Below are 22,182 nucleotides of genomic sequence, written 5' to 3' on the forward strand. Positions count from 1 at the left end.
TCACATATTGAAATTCTGTGACTTTTTCTTTTTGGTAGAAAACAAACATACCTACAGCCAAAGAATTTAGTTTTGCTTAAACTTGCTACCCCTGACCTGCCCTAGCCTGCTGACGAGGCTTACAAACACACGCACGTGGCAGGATTCACAACTGTGCACGGAGCCACTGTAGGAAAAGTGTTCCAATCACAAGCCATAACTTACTTTATATCTTTGTGACCCTTGGGCCAAAAACAGTGTTTCTCTGACAGCTTGAGATACTGTTTTTACTATGACTATTACAGTTAGTAATCTACAATTAGGCAAACAGAAGAAGTGAGAAGAAACAAACACGCATTCTTCCTTTTTTTACCAGTTAATAATGTTAATTTTGAGGAACTAAATCCCAGTGGATCAAAAAAACAAACAAGAGTGACATGAGGCTCTGCTAGCTTGGCAGAGGGCTGGTCTGGCACCTGTGACCAGGAAAGGCATAAAAAGGTCAAATGCACCTCCCACTATGTGGCCAGGAAGTGGTTTGTGTAGAAAGGGCTAGGATTTATTTGGTGACTTCTCATTCAGCAGCGGCCAGCTGGAATCCTGTGTGAGCTGTAGCCCTGACGGGCCACGCATGGCAGCCCCAGAGGCTGGGATCCCCCTGGGCGGTCACGCCCTCCCCTGGGAGGGGTTGAGGAGGCCGCACCGGAAGACAGACAGACACAGGTTCTGACAGAAGGGTGCCCTAAGGAAACAAGATGTTACAAACACATTTTTTCGATTTTTATAACATTTTATAGAACTCATAAAACAGTGTTTGTATAAAAATTCACACACAGTTGCTAGAGAGCATACAGTTTCCAAAAATGTCCTGGGTTTTTGTTACATTCAGTTTTCTAAGGATGCACTCAAATCAATGGTAAAATGCAGACATTATGCGGTATTTCATTATCTTTGGTAAAACTATTCCCATTATTTTGTCTCCTCACAGTATTAACTCTGATATCCACTTTGTGCAGGGTCTGCTATCACTAGGATGTCAGAAAAACATTAAGGCTGGATCTACACGAGGCAAGTATTTCCAAATGGCAGGAACAGCCCCTTGGCCCCCACCTCCACCTCACACCGCTCTCCACACAGCAGGGCAGGCTGAGAGATCTCAGTGACTTCTCCTGGGGGGGGGTCTCAGGACCCCATCCCAATTAGACAAGAAGCAAACATTTGGGGGAGGGGAAGGGGGAAACTGAGGCTATCTCTACAGGAACCTAAGTGGCCATGTTACGGTGTGGTCAGGCCAGTGACTCTTACCATTGAAACAGCTAATCCTTTCACCGCTACGTAGATCCCATTGGTTGGTTGATGATTGCTGCTGAGGCGGCGCCCCCTCCATCCAAACTTAAGAAGAAAGGAAGATTCGGGGCCAACACAGAAGGGGGGAGGGGCACACTATTGCCCATGACACTAGACAACTTTATTCCCTGTCAAACATTTGTTGTCATGTAGACACAGCCAAAGTGAACTGAAGCAGGATTAGAACACTTAGTACATTCATGACTACCTTCATACATTCTTTTAAAACTTACTAACAGAGAAAACGAGGGACGCTACCACCTATTGTGACTGGCTATTTTACTTAACATCAGAATGTGTCTGTGCTAATTCTTTAGTTCTCCAGATACAAGGGAAAAAAATAACCCCAAACAAACAAGTAAAATCCAAAAAATTTAGATGGATTGGGGGAAGGGGTTTACCAACACATTTTATGGAAAACATTAAATTTTGAAAAAAGTATTTTGTACTTCTATTGCTTCATGTAAAAAAACTGCCCTGGAGCCTGGAGCCCACCTGTATGGCTGGAGAACTGAGGACACCATACAGACAGACACCTGCAGGTGTTTCCTGGTGAGACAGTCCAGAGGGACAGGACACAACTTTCCAGAGTGTGCCCACCTCTCTTCTCTAAAAGGGACTCTAGGATTTGGGGCGGACGTGGGGTGGGGAGGAGAAGCCCTACACAGAAAAGGTAGTAAGGAAACCACCAAAATATAGTTTCCAAGAACTGAACATGCTCTAGGTTGTGAAGAAACACATTTCATGCCTAGAACCTGTTGATTTCTCTAACGTGGGTAGGGAGGGCTTTTCATTATTAATAAATGATTGTGCTTCTGAAGTCGCAGGGTCAGAGTCCACCCTCTAGAAAGCAGGGCAATTTTCGCATGGCTTGGAATCCTCTTGGACACATCCTAGAGACCAGAACAAATTCCACGGCACTCTCCAACCAACAGGGCTGGCGGGCGAGAGTGCCGCCGCCATCTTTGGGTAGGGCGTGTGCGCACGCACACGCGCATGCGTGTGTTGGAGAGACTAAGGCATAGAGAAAGGCCCAAGTAAGGAGGAAAAAGTGAGTTTCCTGCTGCTCTAGTCCCTTCTTTCCAGGCACAAAGAGGCTGAGCTTGTTATTCCTATAGGCCCCCTTCATCCCACTTAAATTTTTTCGTAAGAAGAAAATGTATGTGCACGTGTGGGTGGGTGTGGGTGTAGGTGAGAGAGTCATTAAGTCCCTGTGCATTTCTAAATTGCAATAATTTAGGGCTGCAGTTTCAACAGAAATAATCTGTAAATGACATTTAAAAGCAAATTTACTAAAATTAGGCAGGCAACTTTACATTGCGCAAAATCTTGTCATAAAAAAAAAAAAAAAGCCCTCTGGGTGCAGGCAAAATTATGTCATATAGCCACCGGAACTGAAGTCCTTATCAGTTGTATAAGGAAAATTCACAGATTGTTTCTATTATTTCTGCATTTTTAGGTAGCAAAACATTAAGCCACTAGGTTATTAAATCTGCAACATTCCACAAAGGTTTTTAACTACCCTGTGTGATTCAGTTCATTTTCCAAGTTCCTGGTAGGATGTATTCAGCTTGGGTTACACTGTCTCCTTTCCCACGTAGGGATTCGGACCCCAAAGTCAGGTAGTAAAAGTATTGTTTTTCAGGACTTTACCTGCTGGGGACTTTCCCGATTGGAAGTCCTGGAGAGTCTGCCACTGGCCGGGAGTAGTCTGACCTTCCCAACCAGTGAGGAGAGAAGAGACGTCTTACTCCGAGGCCAAGGGACTGGCCAGATGCAGGCAGCAGAGCCTCTAGGGGGTCTGAGGGGACGACTGAGTGGACCCTGGCCAGGGACAGGGGAGCCCCATTTGAATGACCTGTGACCTTCCAATGCCAAATATCCCCAAGAGGGCCCGAGGCCTGGGCTTGCCCTGAGGAACAAGGATGTGCTACCGACGGGAGGGGCTCACACTGAGGTGTGGTGAAGCCACCAGACAGCTCCCAGAACCTGGGTGTCGTACAGATACGCACACAGAAAGTAAACAGCTTCGGTGAGCCCAAAGGGGCCCGTCCTTAAATCAGACAAGAAGCTAGACACCCACACAGACCGTTTTCCAAGGAAATGGGTCTGCCCCTCCAAACAGCATCCTTGTGTAGAGAGGGAAGGGGGGCAGTGGAAGGACACAGCTCAAATGACATTGTGTACGTGTTTCCACGTCTATCTACATTCATATCATCATCATCATCATCATCATCATCATCCAGTGTTCTCGTCTACAGAGTGAGCACAACATTCTACCCACATGGCAACTACAAATAGGCCAGGTCGCGCGAGGCCCCTTCCTCAGCACCACAGTGGAAGGGAGCATTCTATGCGACCGAGGTGGGAAAGGACATCACACTATTCCATCCCCTCTACTGCCATCCAGGGGGCATCTTGATCCTTCTAAAATCAGATGTAAAAGACAAGGATAGGAAAATTGGTCTCTGTGCCACCTGAAGCTATTATTAGCCAGCATGCATGAGCATGGCACTACTAAAAATTTCATAAATCTGAAACCACCTTAAAAAAAAAATCCCAGCAACTGAAGTCATCTTACAGTACTTCATCTCAAATATTTAAAAGATATTTTTTTCTAAGTAAAACGGCCCCCAAAGAGCCCAATGATTTTTTTTAAAAAGGGTTTCTTTTTAATTAAAATTTTTTTTGATAAAAATGGAAGGTGTAAAATGTGGGAAGAGGAGTAAGAGAGTTGCTGAATATGCATGTGAAATTGCAAGGGGGGGAACACAGCCCAGGAGAGGACGCCCTACTCCTGAGGCCTCTCTACCTCACGGCTCAGCTCTCCCCACCTCTGGGGGCACCCCCAGGGCACAGGACAAAAGTCGTGAGCAGGAGAGACCAAACGCAAGGCTTCTTTCCTGTGGTTGGGTGGTGTTTACGTGTGCAAATGTAGTGAGCCACTCCCCACTGACATAAGGTGCGTGTCTGTGGATACCATTCACGTGCTCCAAAAGAGCGCCCAGTCCCCCGGGGGCGCCCGTCACTTCTCCACTTTCTTGGCTTTCTTCAGGATGTCGCACTTTTTCCTGTTGGGGCGGCGGCACCGTTCGTCGATGCTGGGGATACACTCGTAGTGCCACACCTCCTCCATCTTCTCCACCGGGTAGACGGCCTCCACGTAATGCCGGATGAGCCGCAGCCGCGTCGGGTCCAGCTGCTTCTTGTTGCAGGCGCCGGAGTGGTTGTACTGCAGCCGGAGGTTCTCGGCGGTGAAGAGTTCCGGAAAGAGCCTGACCAGGAGGCGGGCGGCGAAGTTGCCCACGGAGAGGCTCTGCTGCACGATCTCACGCACCTCCTTGTCCGACAGCAGGTATGGTGAAGGCACCGGGAAGTCAGGCGAGGGGACCACCAGCTCGTCCAGGGGGATCTTGCAGAAGTCCTTGCTGCTTCTTTCGGGGGGCAGAGGGGGCCCCTCAAACTCCTCTCGGAACCTCTCGGGGTTGATTGCATAGCTTGCCAGGTCCCTGCACTCGGGGCCCGGCACGTGCACCTTGCGCTGCTGCTGGTAGGAGCGCCGCTGCTCGGTGTCCCGGCGCCGGCAGCGCTCGTCCAGCTTGCCCACGAACTCCAGCGTCCACACGCGGTCGTTCTTGGCGCGGGGGTAGAGCAGCTGCACATAGTGGCGGATGAGCTTGATGCGCGACGGGTCCAGCTGCTTCTTGCCCAGGGAGCCGCTGCAGTTGTACTGCTTGCGCAGGTTCTCGTGCGTGAAGAGCTCGGGGAAGAGGTGCACCAGCAGGCGCGAGGCGAAGTTGCCGATGGACAGGCTGCTCTCGTAGATGCTGCGCAGCTGCTCCTTGCTGAGCAGGCAGTCGGCGCCGGGCACCTCGAAGTCGGGCTGCGGGATCTCCAACTTGTCGAAGTCGATGGGCACCAGCCAGATCTTCTTGGACCGCCGGCCGGGCCGCTCGCCCTCGAAGCTGTCCTCCACCTTGACCACGGAGATGTCGTCGGGCAGGCTGGAGGAGTCGTAGCAGTCGTCCCGAGCCGGCTCGCCCTCGCTGCCCCCGTCCAGCGCCAGGCCCTCGAGCTCGTCGTTGAGGCGCTGGGCGCACTGCTGCAGCCAGGCCTCCTCCTCCTGCATGTCGGGGAAGTAGATCTCCGTGTAGTTGCGGATGATCTGCAGCCTCTGCGGGTCCAGCTCCTGCTTGCCGCCGTCCCCGTAGCAGCTGTACTGCTCGCCCAGCTTCCGGTGGTCGAAGAGCTCCGGGAAGAGCCGGTGGAGAAGGAAGACTGCGAACTCGCCGGGGGACGAGGCCTCGTCCAGGAACTCGGTGAGGTCCTGCGTGTCCACCACGTGGTCTGAGGCAATGGTGCTGCTCCGGTCCAGGGACAGGGCCTCCTCCTGGTCCTTGTTGTCCAGGAAGTGGCCGGCGTCCACCTGCTCGGCCTCAAAGAAGCTGGGGACCTGGCCGCCAGGCTGGCTGTCCTCCATTTCCCGCTGGGCCCAGAAGCGGCTGAAGAAGTCGTTCAGCTGGGGCAGACACTCCGCCTGCCACACGGCCGTGTCCTTCACCGAAGGGTAGTAGACCTCCACGTAGTTGCGGATGAGCTGTAGGTGCAGCGACTCCAGCTTCCGCTTGGCTGCGAAGCCGCAGGCACTGCAGCCGCGGGAGAAGTCCACATCGCTGAACAGCTCGGGGAAGAGCTGCACCAGCAGGCGGCAGGCCAGGTCACCGCCCGACAGGCTCTGGTCCACGATCTGCTTGAGCTCAGCCGCTGTGAGCTGGTACTCCGGGGGCGGCTGGAACTTGGCCACCATCTCCGTCGGGCTCACCTGCTTCTTGATGCGGCTCACTTCCAGGGAAAGCAGGTCCACCTTGCTGTGCAGCTGGGACATGTTGGAGGACAGCGTGTTGAGCATGTAGAACATCTTCTGGATCAGAAAGTAGATGTTGGGGTCGCCGTCGGTGGCCGCTGCGGCGCTGCCGCAGTCCCGCTTCTGCGGCTCGTTCAGGAGCCGCAGCGGTGAGGGGCTGTTGCTGGAGTTCGCCTTCTCGAAGAGCTCGTATGTGTTGAGCATGTCCCCGGTGGGAGGGTTCTTCTTTTCCATGATCTTGTGCGAGATGCCATACAGAGGCTTCTTGTAGGAGGGGGTGGTCACCTCACCGCAGGGCTCCTCCTCACCGGGCCACAGGGAGCCCAAGTTCTTGCCCCTGCTGGCCTGCTCTCCGTTGCCCTGGCAGGGCGAGCAGTTCTCCCGGTTCCGCATGCCTGCTAGGAGTGCCTGGAAAACAAACAGCGCGTTAGGGTGTTCCGATTTACTCTGTGAGACGTGGGTCTGAGTCACACGGAGGTGCCAAGGTCAATCTTGGGAGCATGTGAGAAAGCGAATCCCTCACCCCAGCTCACCCAGCCGGCCCAGGAACCCACAGCTGACACAAACCCGCATCCCTGTGTCAAAAGAGCTCACTCTTCCTACTTCCTAAGAGAGGCCCGGGCTGGACCTAGAAGGCGTCCGTTTCCTGCAGGACTCCAGTGCCGCACTTCCCGCGCACAGGGCTGGACAGGCGACAGTGCTGCTGGGGACGGGAGACGCTACAAGGACTAGAGAAGCCCCTGTGGTCACCGCACTGAGCTGGGCCTCTGTCTGCTCTCAGAGGGGCATAAGGACTCCCGCCCACAGCAGCTCCAGTCTGCAGCCTCTAGGGGAGCAGGCATCTCCACTCCACATGGCTCCCGAGGTACACGGTGGTGTGCACAGAACCGGGGTCTGCTGCAACTCTACCACTGCCTGCAGTGACATCTTATCTCAGACAGGAAGAGGGCTGGCCCAGAATTGTCCCAGAGCCCGTGCAACTGTGATTCCATGACGTTATGGGCTCTCCCACGTTTCTGAGTCACTGTCTCCCGTTAGTCCAACAGCCCTTCTCAACCAGACTGCAGGAGACAACTGAGCCCCAGTGTGAAGGCAGCCACCGTACGTAATGAATTAATGCCTCTCCTATGCATCTACAAAGGTACATGCCGTGTACTATCCAGCCTCGCTCAGCAAAGGACAGTGAGGGAACTAAACCCTTCCAAACTGATTTTCAGGGACGATTTCCATAACTTACCCAAGGATGGCATGCACACGCGGCAAGTCCACAGCTGCAGGGCTCCCAGGGCAAGCTCCAGATACCTTTAGAAGACCCCAAAGCCTGAGTCCAAGCACCACTGCCAGACAACAATCACCCTGGCCATCTGAAACCCAGAGAGCTTGCTGCTTTCACCAGTGCTTTTCCCTGCAGCCAGGCCCCAGACAGGTCAGGAAGCTTATTTACATATAGGTGGACAAGTGATTTTCAACACAGGCTCAAAGAAGATTCAGCAGAGAAAGGGCAATCTTTCAACAAATGATGCTGGAACAGCTGGACAGACATATGCCAAAACAAACAAAAACTTCCAGCCTGCATGCACCATATAAAGAAATTAACTTAAAGGAGATTTGTGGACGTAAATGTAAAACCGAATTTAAAATTCTAACACTTCTAGAAGAACACATAAGAGAAATCCTTTATGGCCTTGGTTTAGGCAAATATTTCTCAGACATGACAGCATAAGCACAATCCGTAAGAGAAAAAAATGGACAAATTGGACTTCATCAAAATTAAAAAAACTTTTGCTCCTCAAAAGACAGTATTAAAAGAAAGAAAAACAGCTCGCATTGGAAGAAAATACTGGCCAATCATTTATCTAATAAAGGAGTTTAATTCAGAATACATAAAGAACTCTCAGACTCCATAACGACATACAACTCAGTTAATGATTACAATAGCCACTTCAAAGAACACATATAAATAGCAAATAAACATCTAAAAAGATGCTTATTAGTAGCAGGCAAATTAAAACCCACTCAGAGATACCTCCTCACTCGTACCGGAATGGGTACAAACAAAAAGACAATACCAAGTGCTGAAAAATGACTGAAGCCCTCACAAACTGCTGAGGAGGTATGAAATGGCGTAACCACTTTGGAAAACTGGTAGTTTCTTAAAAAGATAAATATGCATGGCCCATGTGATTCTGTTGTTTCATTCTTAAATATTTATTTACCAAGGAAAATGAAAGCACTTGATCACACAGAGACTTGTACACAAATGTTCATGGCAGCCCTATTTGTAAATAGCCCAAAGCTGGAAACAACCCCAAATTTTATCAACAAGTATACAGATACACAAACTGTGCTATGTTCATATAATGGAATTCTACTCAGCAACAGAACTCGTACACATAGTACTGCTCATGATGAGTCTCAAAATAATTATGCTAAAAGAAGCAAGGCAGGGGCGCCTGGGTAGCTCAGTCAGTTAACCATCCAATTTTTTATTTTGGCTCAGGTCACGATCTCATGGTTTTGTGAGCTCAAGCCCCACACAGGGCTTTGCACTGACAGTGCCAAGCCTGCTTGGTTATCTCTCTCTCCTCTCTCCCTGCCCCACTCATTTGCACAAGTGTGTGTGTGTGCGCGCGCACACACACACACACACACTCTCTCTCTCTCAAAATAAATATCTTTTTTACAAATGGTTAAAAAAAAAAAAAAAGCCAAACAAGAGAGGCCATGATGTATGATTCCGTTCATATAAAATTCTAGAAAACACAAACATATCTATCAATGGTGACAGAAAGCAGATTAGCGCTTACCTGGCGGTGGAGGAAGGATGCAAAGGAGCACAGGGAAACTTTATGGTAGTGGATGAGTCATGTTCATTATCTTGATCATGGTGACAGCCTCACTGGCATACATATATGTCAGAAGTTACCAAATGGTAGGCTTTGAATATTGTGCTCTTCGTTGTATTTCAGTCCCAAATTAATCCGCTTTTGACAAATGTTACACGTGACCCCTAAATTTACTGGAATACATTTTTTGAAGGTTTAATGAAGCAGAAGAGCTTACCGGTGAGCACTGGTGGTGTCACAGGAACACACAGTGTCACAGGGTCGAAGCACAAGGTGTTTGCTTTTACTGACTGATGTGTGTCCCTAGCAACTGCAGGATTGATAAGAACAAAGTGCATCCTCTGGATGCTTCCACACCCAGGGGAAAATACGGTTGGTGTGGGGTGGCCTAGGCCAGAGCTTCAGAAATTCTAACACACATAGGAATCACCCGGGACCTTGTTACAAAGCAGTTTCTGGTCCCCAAACCTGCATTTCTTTTGATTTTTTAAAAGTTTTTTTTTAATGTTTTATTTATTTTTGAGAGAGAGAGAGAGACAGCATGAGCAGGGGAGGGTCAGAGAGAGAGACACACACAGAATCTGAAGACAGGCTCCAGCCTCTGAGCTGGCTGTCAGCACAGAGCCTGACACGGGGCTCAAACCCACAAACCATGAGATCATGACCTGAGCCGAAGTTGGATGCTTTATCGACTGAACCACCAGGCACCCCTCTTGATTTTGTTTTAAGTTTATTTATTTTTTTTAGTAATCTATACATCCAATGTGGGGCTCGAACTCATGACCCTGATATCAAGAGTTGCATGCTCTTCTGACTAAGCCAGCCAGGCTCCCGTGGGCCTCCCTTTCTAAAAAGCTCCCAGGTAATTGGTCCTCTCTGAGTAGCCAATGCCTGGAAGATTGTGTCTGCTCTCAGTCTGTCTCACCCAAGCAGATTCAATGTCATTTGCAGGCCTTCAAATAACTAATGCCAGCACAAAACAGTACATGACGTGTTTTTCTCTTGTAGCCTGAAAAGGGTAGGGAAAAGAGACCATCTCAAGAGGCTAGATTTATGATGGCATGTGAGCAATACATAGGTTAGGGTGAAAAGAGAGCATGAGGCCACATAAACATAAAACTTTGATCTTTCTGAGCCACCCCCATGTTATATTTCATTTAAATGTATGGACCCTCCTCTTTTAGATAATGGAATAATCTGACTCAAATTACAGTAAGATTCATTTCCCTCCTGCCTCTGTTGATAGCAATGATGCAAAAGAAAAGCTACTCTACTCCTTAAGAACCTGAAGATAGAGAAATTCTTTTTTTTTGAAGTTTATTTATTTAGAGTAAGAGAGACAGAGAGAGGAGTGACAGAATCATTATTGCCAGCACAGAGCCTGACTCGGAGGCTCCATCTCACGAACCATGATATACTCACCTGAGCTGAAATCAAGAGTCGAACTCTTAACCAACTGAGCCACCAAGGTGCCCCTGAAGACAGAGGAATTCTTACAAGGGTTATAATTATCCCATGGAGCTGGCCATTGCTTTCTTCAGAGTTTGTCTGGATAGAGTGATGAAGGCTCAGAGACACCTGGCCCTCCTCCTCCAACCCAGGCTCCTCAAGAACAGAGGACCAGGGGCTGCTGGGGTGGGAGAAGCCTACCATGAACGAGCTGCCACCTGACCCTCTCCATGCTGGGGTCTCCTCACCAAACTGCCCCATCCTCATCATACTCTATGTTATAGGATGGGACCGTGTCATTCCTGAGTCTACCCTCGCCCGGTGCCTTCCAAAACGCCTGGGACACAGAATTGCTCGGTGAATGTTTGTCAGCCACGAGCACGGACGGTTAAAGCAGGGCAAGGTGTTCTACGATCCTCAAATATAGGCTTTAGAAAAAGGAGCTGTTCGGATAGGCCGCTAGCTTTATGAATAACACGTCTGTAGAGAGATAAAAAAGCGTGGATAAGATCTCAGCTCAGGCTGTCCTCTGTGACCTTGGCCAAATCAAATGATTTTTCATGCCTCAGCTTCTAGTACCTCGGGGATAAATAATGGTATGTCTCACAGGGTAGTTATGAAGACTTAATGAGATAATGTACAGAAAGCACTGAGCCCTGTCTGAAGCATAGTAAGTGCTTAATAAATATTCACTGTTAGAATATAATTATTATTAAGCAATGATATTCCCAAACCAGAGCAGAGGGACAAGTGGGCCTTTTATCAAACTAGGTGTAATGATTACTCTCAAGCAGAAAACAAAAGGAGGACTTTCCTACAATGCATCAGGGTAAGGCACTCATGGAAGGCACTTCTTAGAGGTCTGTTTGCCCTAAAAGCTGGGGGCAGGGAAGGAGCAGAAGACATCAGAGCTGAAGGTGGGGTTTGAAGCTCTTCACAGCTCTTTTGTTCTGCTATCAGACAGAGAGCAAAGGATTCTGAAGGGAGGGAGCCAGGGAGGGAGCCACATGCACACATCATAAACTTGGAGAAAGGCAGGGATAGAGAGGAAAGTCTTCTCTCCAACATAGTATGTTTGGAACTATGGGTCGTGACCCATCAGTTAAACGATTAAGTTCTTCTGGTGGGTCATGACCAGCATAGGAAGGGCAAAATACTGAGAAAAGGCAGAAGAAGGAAAAAAGGAAGGGAGGAGGGGAAAAAAAGAAAATAGAATTGAAAATATCAGAGTGCATTGCAGAGTTAAGTAAATTTGGGAATGTTTTGTTTTGTTTGTGTCTATGCATTTACATACAAATCCATATATGTGAGCTATATTTCTCTTTAAGGTGAATTTATCTATATCTGTGGGTCACTGCTTAAAAAGCACTGCCCTAATACATTCAAAGTGCCTTATTTGCTAATTCCTGTAAGCTGTAAATTAGATTTTAGCAACTTATTCACCATTAAATCCAATTACACCAAAATAATTTTGGATGTCCTATGGATCGTGAAATTACCATGAGGTTTAACCAATATAGAGAAATTTGAATTTCTAATGGCAATCATTAAAAAATCATAAATACGTAGGAGTGATTTTAGAAAAAGGGTCTTTGTTGCTTTACAAGTGATCCCACTAATACATTTAAAATAGGATTTGGGGGGCACCCAGGTGGCTCTGTCAGTTGAGCATCCAACTCTTGATTTCAGCTCAGGTGCTTAAGATTCTCTCTCTCCCTCTCTCGTTCTCCCTCTCCTTGCTCCTCTCCCTTGCTCACACATTCTTTAATAAAAATAAAATAAGATTCTGTGCAGAGATCGCCAGAAATTCACATGCCGTGCAGCAAAAGTACCCACATTCTAGAAACAGAGATCCACCGTAATTAACATCTAGTGTGAAGAATAAGTACGGGGAAATTTTCTGGGTGAAATGCCTGAATACCAGTAACAAATAGAAGTCGTTGGACTCCCCCACATTCCTACAGCAGGCAAACGGCCAAAGTGTATCAGAACTGGAAATCCCCTCTATAGCTCTCACTGTTCAGGATCATTAATAAAAATATTTCAGTTTCTACGAAGCACGTTAGAAACACTGCCGTCAGTAGAAACATTTTTGGCTAACTTGCCTAAATAAGAAATTAAGTTAGAGTCCCAGCAGAGGGCAACATTCCTCACTCCCAGGGACCTTAGATACACAATTCAACACAAAACACAACACAAGCACTAAAAAGAGGGTTCTTAGATATCCCCACACTGGTGTCCTGTCAGCTCAGTGTCCCAATTAATTCCACAAACACTGCCAAGGCGACAACGGGCTGGCTGCATTTGCCGCTGATGATAAAATCTCTGCTCAGCTGTCTAGGAGTATCAAGAAATCTTTAAATCTGTGCTACTTGGCACTGGGTGTCTGGCTGACACATCCCCAATTCTCTGAGGCTCATCTTCCAGCCATATGGGAACTCTGTGCGCGGCGCGGCTCTGCAGTGCCAGCCTCTCCCGGGATGTAGTAGTGGGCACTGCCTTCTATGGCCAGTACCCTCAGACTCCAGAGGGAAGGCCCGACCCTCTTGCTGGAGAATATGAACAAAAAGAGGCTGATATTGGGCTCCAAGAGACCATAAATAGAGCATTTAGGGGAGATTCCACATGTCCGTGCCCAGCTACATCCCAGGGACTGGGTCACCATGGAGATCCTTCAAGCATTAAACTTCTTCATATGACTCTGAATCAAAGGCAGTCACTGAATTCAGTTCGACAAATGATGAGTGGCCAAATGCTACCCAGAGCATCCGCAAACTGGAACACCAAGAAAGCAGCACACCTTCCAGAGAGTAGAGAATTAATGTGGCATCGACGGCACCTGGGTGGCTCAGTCAGTTGAGCATCCGACTTCAGCTCAGGTCATGATCTTGCAGTCCGTGAGTTCAAGCCCAGTGTTAGGCTCTGTGCTGACAGCTCGGCCCCTGGAGCCTGCTTTGGATTCTATATCTCCCTCTCTCTCCATCCCCACCCCCTGTTCACACTTTGTCTCTCTTTCTCTCTCAAAAAAAATTAAGATTGAAAAATTTTTTAAAAATGTTGCATCGAGGGTAGACCATGTGAATCGGCTCCTAAGGGGCTGGGCATGAATAATCAAGGCAGGTGGAGCTTATCTTTTTCATTTTAAACAGAACTTTTCTCTTCATCATCACCATCATCATTAAATGATCAGATACCGTGAAGTCCTAAGGCCTGGAAGAGCTCTCTGCCACACAGAGCCAGTCAACAAACAGCACTGCATGCCTAACATCTAGCAGGCACCGTGCAGGGCTCTGGGGACACAGGAAACAAGCTAGACAGCCTCTGACCTCATGGCTCTCACCCTTTGGGTCATCCTTATACTCTTAAGGGATGAAGAAATTGCTGTGATGCCTGAAGAAATAAGAACCTGGGAGATAAAGGGATTACAGTGGAGAAGAGAAAGGCCAGGAGGGATGGCAAACTGGAGGGGCTGGTCATCTTCAAAGACTTCTCCCAACATCTTACAAATATCCCACAGCCCCTTAAGGCCAGCAGCCCGGTGTTTAACTGCACAGTCCCAAATCAAGCAGACTTGATGGCACTGACTTCTCGGAGCCGCTTTAAAATGGGAATGGCATGGTACCTATCTGCTACGTTGTTGCAGAAATGATTTTGAATCTCCAGCTGGTACCATAGTCGCTGCTGCAGGAGGTAAGCTGTTAAGTGTGCACTGAATGAAATGACATATTCCATTCTCCAATTGAAAAACACAGTGGCACTTTAGAATTAAAAACAAACAAAGAAACAGAAACCCGCAGCAGAACAAAGCTAACTCCTGCCTGTCATACAGCTCTTGAATATCACCCCCACTTCCGTGAACGAAAAGATGATTACCAATAAAAATGTTGGCTTCTCACCTCCCACATCTGCTGTATTTGGCTATGAAGTCTTTTCCAGTGGAAGTGCCAAATAAGTCTTTATACAGCCTTTTGTTAGTTTTTTTGAGGAAGGTTTTATGTTTCTTCTAAGTATTGTACTAAATGTCACTTATGAACAAGTCATCAGCACTGACAGGAGTCTGAATGTGACGTACCTCTGGCCTCAGGGCTACCCCTCATATCCCACCCCCCACCCTTCGTTCTCCCTTCTTTGAGGTTGGGGGACAAGTTGGAAGATGATCTGGTCTATGATGGTCTATGTTCTGACTTGAATGCTGTTCGGAATCAAGGGCACTCAGCCTGTGGTGTCCTAAAGGGCATCAGATGGTCTCCCCTGGCAATTCTACGCCATTTTCGTTCTGATCAACGTGGAGGGAGGCAGAGGAATACTGACCACAAGAGATGGGAATTGGAGATGGGGGCTGGGAGGCAGGAAATACACAGTTCTGAAGGCTGACACGGGGCAAGTCCTGCGCTAGGCTTCCTCACACACCAGAAACCAGTGAGATGCGCAGTATTATGCCTCATCACCATGGAGGAACTGAGAGTGTGGGAGGTCATGTAATTGACCAAAGGCCACGGCGAACTCTCCCCATCTGACTCCCGAGTTAACTATTCACTATTCCTACGGGCTGGAACAGAGAAGGTGGGGTTTGCTTCCCAAGGCGGGGAGCGAGTGTTCCCAATCACTCCTGGTACTTCACACCAGGAACAAGCCTGTCCCACTGGCGTCTTGGCACTTTATGTTAACTTCTATGCCTGGGATGAATCACCTGTCTATAGCGCTATTACATTCTCTCATCACCGGTCTGTCATCTGGATTAAATAACAAAGGGTGTATTTGTCAAGTGGGCACTCAGTAACTATTGAACTTCCTTTTCACTTTTTTGGATTATCGCTTGTTTTGGCTTCCTGGCTCCTCTTGCCGTACTCTGTGGTAAAAAAGCTGCATTTATTCCCCCCAGCAGCCCTGCCACCTCATATGTAAGGAGGATCAGAAAAGGGGCACCTGGGTGGCTCGTCGGTTGAGCGTCTGACTTTGGCTCAGGTCATGATCTCACGGTTCGTAGGTTCGAGCCCCACATCAGGCTCTGTGCTGACAGCTCGGAGGCTGGAGCCTGCTTCAGAGTCTGTGTCTCCCTCTCTCTCTGCCCCTCCCCCACTTGTGCTCTGTCTCTCTCAAAAATAAATAAACATTAAAAAAAAAACAAGGATCAGAGAAAATTTAGGCGGAGAAGCATAAAGGATTATTCACTCTGAATTAGGACTAGTGCCATTTTGAAATAATCAACATACACTATAATTTCATAAAACTGTTCCAAAGACCAAAAGTTCTAGGGCTATTGATTTACTGACATATCAACTTACACAAACTTTTAAAAGGAAATACAGCCTTTAATTCACATGACAACTTTCTGTAAGGAGCTCAAGAATTTCAAAAGGTTTATACCTATATATATTCTTTTTACAGAATAGGAAAGGGTGCGCGGATATCCACCTCATTTTACGTATAGTAAGGAGAATAAACAAAACTAGTAAAACACCCAAAACAACATCCAGGACTTAACAGGTCTTTTCCTATCTAAATTCTAACATGTCAGAACTGCCTGCTGTATCCACTCTATTGAAAAGTCAACATATATGTCCAATTAGAATATGTAAATTGAACAAGTCATATTAGAAATATTCAAGTACATTTTGGTTCCCTTCTCTCCAAACGCATCTGAATTCGGGGTGATGCCTGGAGCCCCAGCGGAAGCTTGCTGCCTTGCCAAATCGAGAGGCATCTGAAACCTTCACATCATTTGTGCGATGCTCAGGGAAGCCCCTCCACCATGAACTCGATGGAGTTCCGGCCCTGCACCAGACCTTTTCTGACTTGCTTCACATACTGAAAGATTCAACTAAAATACAAATAATAAGAACCTTCTCCCTCCCTCTCTGCCCCGGACAATTCGAAGATACTCCCTGCTTGTCTGTGATACTATTCCAACAAAGCTGAATGACAGGATACAGACTGACTCCATTTGTGCACGGAGACAATGGGACGGCCTCGGACCACCCACAAGGCCACAGCACTGCCGACACATGGGCAGAATTCCTTGCTGGTGTGAGTGCCTGTTGTTCCTTACTGGGGTGAACTTTTCCAAAAACGGCCACAATGGTTCCCCATCCTTGTGTGAACACCTCTCTGCAATGTGAGTTTGCTGCGCCCACCATCTGAGGTAGAGTCGACGCGTACACCCTGGTGCCCCGGCTGGCTGGTGCCCCGGCTGGCGCATGTGACTTTCTGAGCAGTGGGACACTAGCATGCGTGGTGATGCAACCCAAGGTGTGAAAAGTGTGCGTGCTTCAGAGCTTGGCCGCTCTTGCTCCTAGGAACTCTTCCATGTCACATGAACAAGCCTGGCCTTGCCTCCCCAGGGAGGAGACTCAGCAAAAGGGAAATTGCAGCTGGCACAGCCAGCCCAGCCACGGCCTGGAAGGGGGTGGGGGGGTGAGGCCATCCCGGACCACCTAGTGTCCCCCCCGCCCCGTCATATCAAGCCAAATCAGAACCAGCCCCCAGCTGCCCCACAGAACTGTGAACAGTTACAGCGGTGGTGATTTTAAGCTGCTAAGATTTGGGGTGGTTTGTCACAAGGCAAGAGTGAACCAATACACTCAACTTTGTGTTTCATTTCTTGAACTCTGGCTTTACTCGCAAACTTAAGGAGTCTACAGGAATGATCACAAGCAGAAATGCAGTGTGATGCACAGAAGGAAACGTTTTCAGCAGTTCCTCTCGGAATGGAACATAGTGCTTCTCAAACTTGTCGACACTCACAGGACAACCTCGAGGCAGCTAACTTAACCCACAGAATCGTGCACAGAGGACACGAGCTTTATGCATCTGGACGGTGCCTGCGGCACTACTTGTAAGAACAAGGAAGTAGAAAACACCTATCTAGTAATCATCAGGGGAAAGGATAATAAATTATGGTGTAAAATATAACAGAAGGAAAAACAGTTACATGTTTCTCTGACAAGCTATGCTACTAACCGTCTTACCACGTCCACTTGCCCAGCACAGATCTCAGCAGTTAGGAGTCTGAGATTTAATCCTCAATCACTACTTACTGCTGGAAACTGCCATCCACATGAGAAACTTTCCCCAGAGTCACAAGGCATGCAGCAAGTGACTGATTTGGGCAGTCAGGGTCAAGGGAGGGGTATCTGTATTCATCCTTTATTAAAAATGCCCATAGAGGGGCGCCTGGGTGGCTCAGTCCGTTAAGCCTCCAATTCTTGATCTTGGCTCAGGTCACAATCTCACAGTTCCTGAGTTCGAGCCCCGCATAGGGCTCTGCACCGACAGTGAGGAGCCTGCTTGGGTTCTCTCTCTCCCTCTTTCTCTGCTCCTCCCCTGCTTGTGCTCTCTCTCTCAAGATTAATAAACTTTTTTAAAAAAAGCTCATACACTAAGTCTCCATCAACTGACGAATGGATCAAGAAGATGTGATTTATCTATACGATGGAATACTACATGGCAATGAGAAAGAATGAAATCTGGCTATGTGTAGCAACAGAGATGGAACTTGAGTGTGTTATGCTGAGTGAAATAAGTCAGGCAGAGAAGGTCAGATACTATATGTCTGCATGTATAGGAGGATTAGGAGGAAGCTAACGGAGGACCATGGGGGAGCAGAAGGGGAAAAATAGTTGGGGAGAGGGAGGGAGGAAAACCATGAGAGACTCTTGAATACTGAGAACAAACTGAGGGCTGATGGGGGAGGCGGAGAGGAGAAGGGGGGTGATGGGCATGGAGGAGGGCACTTGTGGGGATGAGCACTGGGTGTTATATGGAAACCAACTTGACAATAAACTATTAAAAAAAAAAAAACTCATACAGATATAAAAAATCTCAACTTTTTCCCTGGCCATTACAGATTTTTAAAAATGTATTGTTGGAGGGGCGCGTGGGTGGCTCAGTTGGTTAAAGTGTCCAACTTCAGCTCAGGTCATGATCTCACGGTTCGTGGGTTCGAGCCCCGCGTCGGACTCTGTGCTGACAGCCAGCTCAGAGCCTGAAGCCCATTTCAGAGTCTGTGTCTCCCTCTCTCTCTGACCCTCCCCTGCTCATGCTGTCTCTCTCTCAGAAATAAATAAAAAACATTTAAAAAAATTAAAAATTTATTGTTGGAATATTATTCGCGATAGTCAAAAAGGGGAAACAACCCAAATGTCTATTACCTGCCAAATGGATAAACAAAATGTGGAAACATACACAAGGGAATACTACTTGACCATAAAAAGGAGTGAAGAATTCATCCATGCTACAGCATGGATGAACCTTGCAAATGTTATGCTAAGTAAAAGGAGCCACACAAAGAGCCACGTGTTCTAGGATTCCATTTACACCAAAATGCCCAGAACAGACAAACCCCTGGAGACAGGATGTAGAACAGTGGCTCCCAGGTACTTGAGGAGGGGCATGGGAAGGGCCTGGTTACAGGGGTTCTTTGTGGCATGATGTAAACATCCTAAACATACTACAGTAAGAGTTGTACCACATTATGAATATACACAAAAATACCCACTGAATTGTACGCTTTAAATTGGTGAATTGCAAGATCACCTAGGTAGCTCAGTCAGTTAAGCATCTGACTTCAGCTCAGGTCATGATCTTGCAATTCATGGATTCAAGGCCCACATCAGGCTCTGTGCTGACAGCTCAGAGCCTGGAGCCTGCTTCAGATTCTGTCTGTCTCTCTCTCTCTCTGCCCCTCCCTAGCTCATGCTCTCTCTCTCTCTGTCTCTCAAAAAGTGAATAAACATTAAAAGAAAAATATATATATATATATGCATATATATAATGAAAAAATAAATATTGGTGAATTGCATAGTACATGAATTATAGTTCAGTAAAGCTGTTTGGGGCAGGGGAACCCCAAATAAATAAATAAATGTCTATTCAGTGATCCATGATGAGGAGTGAAGGATGGTACTCATTCTAACGTAAACATTTACATTTAAATCCTGGGGAAAATCTTACTTTCATTTTTTTTGCTAAGTATAGAAAAGGATAGTTTTTACTTATTAAATAAATCACTAAATCTCTACAATCCATGTATTTCCAATGTACTTGTATTTACCCTCACATCTAGAGAAAAATTAAAACAAACCAGTAACAACCCAAAGAGCCCCAGGCGGGTGCCCCACACTGTTCTGGCTAACAATAATGAGCTCTGAAAACATGGGCTCTTTTGGACAGACATGCAGAACTTGAAATGCCTATTTGGGTCCGAGAGAGAGAGAGAGAGAGAGAGAGAGAGAGAGAGAGAGTGTGTGTGTGTGTGTGTGTCGGGGTGGGGGAAGGGGTTGTGTGTTTGCGGGAAGAGGGTTCTATGGAAAATATCTGTACTTTCCNGAGAGAGAGTGTGTGTGTCTGTATGTGTCTAGGTTGGAGAGCTTGGGAAAATGTCTTTCTAAGGATTTAGGGTATACTGTCCCGATCTGCGGAGAGGCACAGAGGTGAGGTGTCCCAGGCCAGACCCCTGATCTCCCAAAGCTGCCTCTCTTCTCCTTAGTCTTAACTATTCTGTGTACATGTCTTGTCTCCCACCCAGACTGTAGGCTGCTAGAGGGGGTCACCATGTCCAGTTTGATTTTCTCTCTTAGAATTCAGCCAAGTTCAATCTAACCAGCAGGTGATTTTTTAAAAAGCAAATTCAGGGGCACCTGGGTGGCTCAATTGGTTAGGCATCCGATTTCCTCAGGTCATGATCTCACAGTTCATGGGTTTGAGCCCCACATCGGGCTCTGTGCTGACAGCTCAGAACCTGGAGCCTGCTTCAGATTCTGGGTCTCCCTCTCTCTCTCAAAAATAAGTAAACATTTAAAAATTTTTTCTTTAAATAGAAAAAATAAATAAAACAAATTCATAAAATTATGGGTTACTGGATAGCAGACATCTTACAAAAGAATTCTCTTTACAAAAAGATTCACTGAACACGTGTTCCTAACATAGAAGATGGGTCTGATTTAGACCCATTTAGAAACAGACCTCCCAACCCTACTTTCGCCAAGGAATCTGCGTGCAGTGTATACTTCGTAAAATGCGGTAGGCTTTAATTAACAGTCCTGGCTATCAAGTGCTTATTTTCCCTGTAGACCAAAGCAAAACAAAGAATTCAAACGCGGGTGCATTGTGAAGGCTCCCCTAACCCCATATCGAATCCAGACATAGATAAGGATTCTAGTCAGAGAAGTCACCTTCTGGAAACCTAAGCCATCGAGGGGACAGCTGAGACGAAAGCCTTGTCACGCCCAAGCGCCAAGCAATTGCCTGGACACTCACAAGGAGAGAGACAGAGCATCTAATCAGAGGGTCAGAGCCCAAGCGAACAGCGGAAGGAGCTGGGCCCTCACCTCGGGAATCAGCCGCCGCCTCTTCACGCTGGGGACAGAGTCAGGCTGGCCATCGCAGCCCGGCGGCTTTCGCTTGCTGGAATCCTGGAGGGCCGTGAAGACGCTGTCCAGAGGGTGCTTCTCGGAAGACCTGGAACTCACTGAGCAGTCCAGGGCAGCATCTTCGGCCTCTGTCTCCACTTTCACTGTGTTATTTTTTAGAACTGTGGCAGAGAAGAAATAGGGCTCAGTGGGAAGGACCACTGGGCCACTGGGGGATTAGCAGGGTGCCCTGAGCGGCAGGGTATTGCGGGGTGCCCGCTGACGCTACCACTCGGATAATAAAGTCCAGTCACGGTAAAACTGCGCTTTCCAACCTAGCAATTTTTATCTTACCACATTAGTGCTATACGATAAAATCACGACCCAAGAATATTTTGTTCAGAACTGATTTTAAAGGCCTTTGGGAGGTGGGGGGGGAAGAGTGGAGATGGAGAGGAAAAACAAATACTATCTTTTTAAATGATACTTTTAAAGAGGTAACTCTGAAAAGATACATTTGATATTTACAGCAGGTGTATGAGCAGGGGGGGGATGGGAACCAGGCATGGGAGGAGACTTTCCACTGATTTTTCATTATGTATCTTTTTATATTTTTGAACCATTTGACAATATGACCTACTAAAAAATATTAAAATTAAAAAATTTTTAAAAAGAAGCTTTTTTTTTTTACCTTCTTCTACATCTTCACTGAATTCAGCTGAGTTCATCTTCTATTCCACTAAATGAAAAGACAAAGACAAAGCCTTGATTTATTGCTTGAGTTATTTCTTAATTTTCCATCCCCATGAGACATTCCCTTACCCTCCCAACCCTGCTCCGGGTAATGGAAGGTTAAGCTGATACTGCTCCTCAACATCATGGAATGCACCCGCTTAGTGCTGTCCGCATTGCTCAGAAACGGCCAGGCCTTCTGAACACCCTATTCCCGGTGGTGGAGAAAGACCCATGCCGCCCATGGTGGCGGCCATCAGTCACACGGCCCCTGACGACTGGAAATGTGGCTGGTCCAAATGAAGATGTGCCATAAGGGTAAAGTACACACTGGATTTCAAAGACTTAGCAGAGGGGGAAAAAAAAAAGTAAAATACCTAATAATTTTTATGTTGATTACATGTTGAAATGATGTTGGCTATTTTCAAATGAATTCCACCTTTTCTTTTAACGTAGCTACTAGAAAATTCAATATCACACATGTGGCTTGCATTCTATTTTTGTTGGATGGTGTTAGTCTAGCCCTTCCTTCCAGAGCAACAAGAGGCAGTGTGGGTTTTTAAGGTTTTTGAGCTCCACACAATCTGCTCCAAACCCTTCTTTTTACTGATGAGGG

At 47.2% G+C, this 22,182-nt stretch overlaps 1 protein-coding gene across 1 annotated transcript; it reads right to left on the reverse strand.

Moving 5' to 3' along the window:
• Nucleotides 1–518: 518 nt before the first annotated feature.
• Nucleotides 519–21,575, reverse strand: BEND3 (BEN domain containing 3). The gene is made up of 3 exons (XM_077779958.1): nt 21,526–21,575; nt 20,814–21,016; nt 519–6,598 (listed from the first exon to the last, which is right to left on the reverse strand). The coding sequence occupies exons 1-3, from the start codon at nt 21,560–21,562 to the stop codon at nt 4,352–4,354; spliced, it is 2,487 nt and encodes an 828-aa protein (XP_077636084.1). The 5' UTR covers nt 21,563–21,575; the 3' UTR covers nt 519–4,351.
• Between the last annotated feature and the right edge of the window lie 607 nt (nt 21,576–22,182).

Source organism: Crocuta crocuta, unplaced genomic scaffold, assembly GCF_008692635.1.
Source record: "Crocuta crocuta isolate KB4526 unplaced genomic scaffold, BGI_CrCroc_1.0 scaffold147, whole genome shotgun sequence".
Lineage (NCBI taxonomy): Eukaryota > Metazoa > Chordata > Mammalia > Carnivora > Hyaenidae > Crocuta > Crocuta crocuta.

Coding starts and splice junctions, on each gene's coding strand:
- BEND3 (XM_077779958.1), bottom strand. CDS start 21,562: ATGAACTCAGCTGAATTCAGTGAAGATGTAGAAGAAG. Junction 21,017..21,525: donor CAGTGAAGATGTAGAAGAAG/GTAAAAAAAAAA, acceptor TCTCTGCCACAG/TTCTAAAAAATAACACAGTG. Junction 6,599..20,813: donor GGCGGCGGCTGATTCCCGAG/GTGAGGGCCCAG, acceptor TTTGTTTTCCAG/GCACTCCTAGCAGGCATGCG.